General features: G+C 46.6%; 1 protein-coding gene across 2 annotated transcripts in view; it reads left to right on the plus strand.

Annotated features, from left to right (window-relative positions):
- FGD1 (FYVE, RhoGEF and PH domain containing 1) overlaps positions 1 to 5,178 on the plus strand; it is a 113,751-nt gene extending 108,573 nt beyond the window's left edge. For both annotated transcript variants that reach the window (XM_066580558.1, XM_066580559.1), the window contains exons 17-18: positions 1,674 to 1,817; positions 1,908 to 5,178. In XM_066580558.1, coding sequence (XP_066436655.1) covers positions 1,674 to 1,817; positions 1,908 to 2,174 — 411 coding nt within the window. In that variant the 3' untranslated portion in view covers positions 2,175 to 5,178. The remainder of the gene's footprint in view (positions 1 to 1,673; positions 1,818 to 1,907) is intronic.
- The last annotated feature ends 822 nt before the right edge of the window (positions 5,179 to 6,000 follow it).

The following is a 6,000-nucleotide window of genomic DNA, read 5'->3' on the forward strand; positions in this document are numbered from 1 at the left end:
TATGGACTTTAATTCTTCCATTCACACCTGCGTTGGTACTGCGACGGGATATCCCTTTAAAGCACAGGAGAAATAAATCGCACTATGCTCTATTTATCCCTATTTTATACGGACCTCTTGAAGGGCTGCATATTGAAACACTGCCCCTTTGCAATGCCTACGAATGAACAGCGTTTAATATGGAGCCTTTGAAAAAAGAAAAAAATCACATTCTGCATGTTCGTGACGCCATAATCCTGGGCATGCGCAATGCTTATCGTAGCCCTACATAATCTGTGCCAGCAGAGCGTAGGGACTGCAATGAGTACAACGGTGCGAGACTCGCAGCATTGTACTCATACGGCCATGTGAACGAGCCCTTAGAGTCACTATTTGCAGCAGGTCTCTACTTTAAAGGGGTTGTCCCGCGGCAGCAAGTGGGTCTATACACTTCTGTATGGCCATATTAATGCACTTTGTAATGTACATTGTGCATTAATTATGAGCCATACAGAAGTTATAAAAAGTTTTTTACTTACCTGCTCCGTTGCTGGCGTCCTCGTCTCCATGGTGCCGACTAATTTTTGGCCTCCGATGGCCAAATTAGCCGCGCTTGCGCAGTCCGGGTCTTCAGCAGTCTTCTATGGAGCCGCTCGTGCCAGAGAGCGGCTCCGTGTAGCTCCGCCCCGTCACGTGCCGATTCCAGCCAATCAGGAGGCTGGAATCGGCAGTGGACCGCACAGAAGAGCTGCGGTCCACGAAGACAGAGGATCCCGGCGGCCATCTTCAGCGGTAAGTATTGAAGTCACCGGAGCGCGGGGATTAAGGTAAGCGCTCCGGTAAACTTTCTTTACTTCCCTGCATCGGGGTTGTCTCGCGCCGAACGGGGGGGGGGGGTTGAAAAAAAAAAAAACCCGTTTCGGCGCGGGACAACCCCTTTAAGCCTTCAGGACACAAGCGTATGTGGGTCCGTGTGCTATGTGTGTTAATTCACAGGCAGCACACAGACCCATTCCAGCCTATGAGGCTATGCACACTACCAGTGTTTTAACGCAGACCGATAGTCCAGGTGAAAAAACTCATTTCTGTGTCACGGACAAGAATTAGGACATGCAATGCATATCAATGTACGGACAGTCCGAATATCAAACAGCACGCAGACAGGTGTCTGTATGATGTGATGCCCAATGTGAATTTTACTCGAGCCTCTCTGGTGCAACTTGGGCACGTGGCAAGTCTGTCGGAGGCCGTGGAAACAGAGTCCCCTGGGTCTCAAAATATGGCGGTGGAAAGACTTTTTTTTTTAAGTTTCTTTACTTTTTAAAAACAGGAAAAGATTAAAAAATACTTTATAAATTTGGTATCGCTGACCCACAGAATAAAGTTACTGCCCTCGTGAACAATTAAATCTAAAGCTCCCAAAAAATGGCGCAATTGCATTTTGTTTCCTTTCGCTCGACTTAGAAACTTTTTAAAGATTTTCAGTACATTATACGGTACCAATAATAATAAAACTCATCCCACAAAAAAAAAACTAGCCCTCACACAGCTGTGTTGACTGAAACATAAAAAAGTTATGGCCCTTGGACCGCGGGGACTAAAAAATACAAATAAAACATTTCTAGTTTTGAAGGGGTTAAATGAGTAAATACTAAAAATTACTGACCATCTCGTGTTGCATTGTCTGCCCACAGAAGCAGGCATCGGTGGTGGCGGAGCACAGCGTAATGTGCAGTTATGTGCATTACATGGAGAAGGGAGCCAAGAGCTGGCACAAGGGCTGGTTTGTCATCCCGCAGAATGAGCCGCTGGTGCTGTACATCTATGGCGCTCCGCAGGTTAGTCTAGCGCAGGCTCCTGGATATTACGAAGGGCGCAATGTGCACGGATATTTCTAGGTTATTGACTGTCTCTTCTCGGTCTAACAGGATGTGAAGGCTCAGCGAAGCATCCCTTTGATTGGCTTTGAAGTGACCCCGACAGAACAGTGTGAGCGCTCTGACCGCAAGCATGTATTCAAGATCAGTCAGAGTCAACTCAGCTTCTACTTCAGCCCGGAAACCGAGGAGCTGCAACAGCGCTGGGTCAACGTGTTATCCCGAGCCGGTCGAGGGGAAGATTACAGCGCCAAAGACTTAATTCTTGAGGCTGAAGAAGAAAATGATGGGACTGGGGACCCTCTAGGAGACACTTGAGGACCGATCCACTATACCTCCCCCCTCTTGTAGATCCAATAAGGGTGGAAATAAGACTTATCCGTTCATCGTCAACAGGGGATTATTACGAGCGTGGGGCTAGATTTGTTCGTCTTGGCTTCACGTGGGGAGGGCTGGACTCACCCATAGTACTTCCATGTTCTACAAAGGACCCGAAAGGAGAACTGAAATGCTACCCTGATGAACCAGCTGAGAAGGATGGGGCTGGACCGACCCATCATCACCTGCATAGGAAGGAGTCGGATGGCTGGAGTGACCCGTTAACACTTCCTTCTCAGGTCACCGGATGCTTCCGCACTCTTGAACTCATTCTTACTCATCACCGGCACTTTCTCTTTTTTTTAATTATGTATTATAATTATTTTAATAATATTTAGCAACACTTTTTTAAGTTGTTCTTTTGCTTGTTTCGGAACTTTTAGGTTCCTTTTAGAAGTTTCTATCAGCATTGTCATTCCAGACTCCATGCTCACCCGTGGGAGGAATAGGGGCCGGGGTGTAAAGAAGCCAGTAGATTCCAGTCTACGGGGATTTCTAATGAAGTGCCATAAAATGGGAAGCACTTAATAACGCAGCCATGTGTACCGTGCCATATAAACCACCTTTGCCATCCCAATTGCATCCACAGCACGTCCCTATCTGAATTCAGTTTGTATATATCACCCCATGGGGTAGCATATGGATGAGACTCATGAGATATTGATTTTTGACAATATCTCAGGTAGTAACACAAGTGAAAACGGAATATTCTTCCCGCGTATGGCAAAGGGCTCAGTGCCTACGGTTGTAACATGGAGGCATTTTAGCATCTATAGCCACCATACCCGGCCCCACGTTTGGTTCAGCAGAACCACAAGAGGTTCAATTATTCCAACCATCCGCTTGTGCTGTATGAATTTACCATCCAACCTTCTATTGTAGACGAGGATGTAGACGTAAATGTGTTAAAAGGGACCAATCCAACCCAAGCTTTACAAAATGTACAATTGCACTGATGTCATTTAGAATAATGTGGCTCGGTCTCCTCCTACTTCAGTGTTCACTCCACGTGCAGCCCTAAACGCAGAATCTTAAAGGAAAACTCCAAGCAAAACTTATTGTCTTATGCCAAGTGCAGGACCAGAGGGGGTGGAGCATGACACAGGTCCTGCACTATTCTCTTTAGGAATTTTGTCATGCTCCTCCCACTCAGGCTCTGCACTGAGTATAACACAGTATCAGATTTGCCTTTAGTGTTGTCTTTCAACCTCTCTACGGCCTGGTTTACATTGAGAAAGTAGACGGTCAAATAGGCAGGCAAGGTAGTAAAAGCATGACCACTAGTCGAGTGGAGTAGAGTAAACAGGGAAGCATTGGGGGAAGTCGCGTGGTCAAGCGGACAACATAGCTTCTTGCCCACTCATTGCAGTAGAAGGAGGGATTTTTTTTGGGGGGGCCCATTCACTAGGGCCAGTTAATTGACTAATGTAAACACAAGTACGAAAATGTGAGGTAAAACTGGGCCCACTTACTTGACCAATGTTAACCAGACCTAAGGGATGATTTCCCACTTACTAGCCCCCCGGCACTTCTCATTGCCCACGTCACTACCTTCACATTCAGCCAATGCGATAATGACAGATCAGTCCCTTTTACGACACCAGTAGGCTTTCCAATGTCTTCACCAATCAAAGACCATCCTATAGTATGGAACCCAACGGTCTTATCCCAACAACCTGTACATAAGAGCAGGAATGGCCACCACTAAAGACACGTAACCTAAAATGAATTTCAAGGATTTGCACTACATTGCGCTGAACAGAATTACCACCACTGGTTGTATTGCACTTAATTCTTTAGACAGGCAAAGTGATCTGCTTTTATGAGCAGAGACATTCTGCTATCTTGGGAACTGTTGCTACATTGAAATGGGCTTCTATCATAAAACCTCTTGATATACAAGTTACAACTCTAACGCACTCCACCAATAATGGTATATAGTGGGGTGGAGATAAGTGGCTAGCAGTTGCTTATCTCCCATTGAGTTGCGGCTCAACCTGATAGAAAAGAAAGTAAGAAATGACATATCCGATGTCTACGGCCCCAGAAGGATAACCCATTCAATTTAGATGCAGTGTCCATAGAGCAACTTCATCACTGAGTCAGTATGGCCGCATTCTAGAGTTTGTATTGTTGCACCCAGGGCCACTTCCCCTTCCAAGCTCTACTTGAATTGTGGGGGTACTGCAGGAGACATGGTCATACAGCAGCAAAATCTCTCTCCCGATCTCTGTGCATGCTCCTATTAAACAGCTTAAATTTTAGGTTCCCTGTTCCTTATCCGTTATCGGCAGCCCCACCACGAGGAAGAACCTGAACCACCTCCAACTGCGCACACACATATAGGAGGGGTTTTCATTTACAGGATAATACGTGCCAAGAAACTGTGCCAAACTCCACCTGAATACACATGGAAATCACGGGATCAGGATGGATTTGATCAATATCAAGCAACTGGGACATTTCGGCGCAGGAAAGCAGATATGTAGCAAATCTGTTTGTTTCCGCTGTCCGTACCGACACGTCTTTCCAATACAATTCTGTACATGTGTATTTTCTACCACCTCCTGCCGCCCTGTGAATGCCCCTCCGTACTGTGATGTTCTGCACACAACGTGCTGCCAGTTTTGATGTCTTTACGCGCCTTTCTGCTTCCAATCTATGTCAGCTGTTGGGTGGAGGTAGGACATTGGTGGCAGGCCACTGGGGATGTTTGTATGAAACGTGCCCCTCCCCCGTGCTGCAGATATGTTCTGTCTGTTCAATACAGTCTGTTTATTGCAACCAGTCTGCTTGTGTTATTTCTGTATATATTATTTAATAGTCATCAATAAAGTTGGCTGAGCATCATGGGAGCTTCTTACGACATCGGCCGAGCAGAACGTCTCGTCTTACAGAATATGGTGTTGCAGGGAGACTCTACTAGGTGCAGCACGAGAGAAGACCCCAAGCGCCCCCATCATCTTCTTTACTTCTACATAAGCCAAGTGTTCCGTGGCAACAAATATGTCAGAATTTTCATGAGGGTGAAATCGCATTAAGTATTTGTTCCGGAATTTCGGACGCAAAATCTGCACTGAAATGCTGCAACGTGGTACGATGTTAGTGAAGGATGTCGCTCACTGCGTAAAAAGTGACCACCATGGGTAGCCCCAAAAGTAATAGCGCTACCCTATACCAGTCCCAGCAATAAGTGTCCCCCAACAGTATTAGCCCTCCCCTATACCAGCCCAGCAATAATAGTGACCTCCACAGTATCCCCAATAGTATTAGCCCTCCCCTATACCTAGCCCCAGCAATAGTAATGCCCCTACAGTAGCCCAATAGTATTAGTGTTCCCCTATATCAGCTCCAGCAATAATAGTGACCCCCACAGTAGCCCCAGACAGGAATAATGGTGCCCCGCACAGTAGCCCCAATAGTATTAGTGCTCCCCTATACCAGCCAAGCACTAATAGTGCCCCCACAGTAGCCCCAATAGTATTAGTGCTCCCCTATACCAGCCTCAGCAATAATAATGACTCCCACAGTAGCCCTAATAGTATTAGCGCTCCCCTCTACCATCCCATCAATAATAGTGACCCCCACAGTGACCCATATACTTACCCTCCTTCTGATCTTCACCCTGCTGACCCTTCTCTCAGTGCTGCTGCCAGAAGTGTGTGTGCCCGCAGCAGCTTCTCCTCTCCTCTCCTCTTTTGCGGAACCAAAGAGGACAGCTGATGGGAGGAGGAACGAAGATCCCGGATGCACACAGTGCCGTCAG

The sequence above is a fragment of the Eleutherodactylus coqui genome, chromosome 10 (assembly GCF_035609145.1).
Source record: "Eleutherodactylus coqui strain aEleCoq1 chromosome 10, aEleCoq1.hap1, whole genome shotgun sequence".
NCBI lineage: Eukaryota > Metazoa > Chordata > Amphibia > Anura > Eleutherodactylidae > Eleutherodactylus > Eleutherodactylus coqui.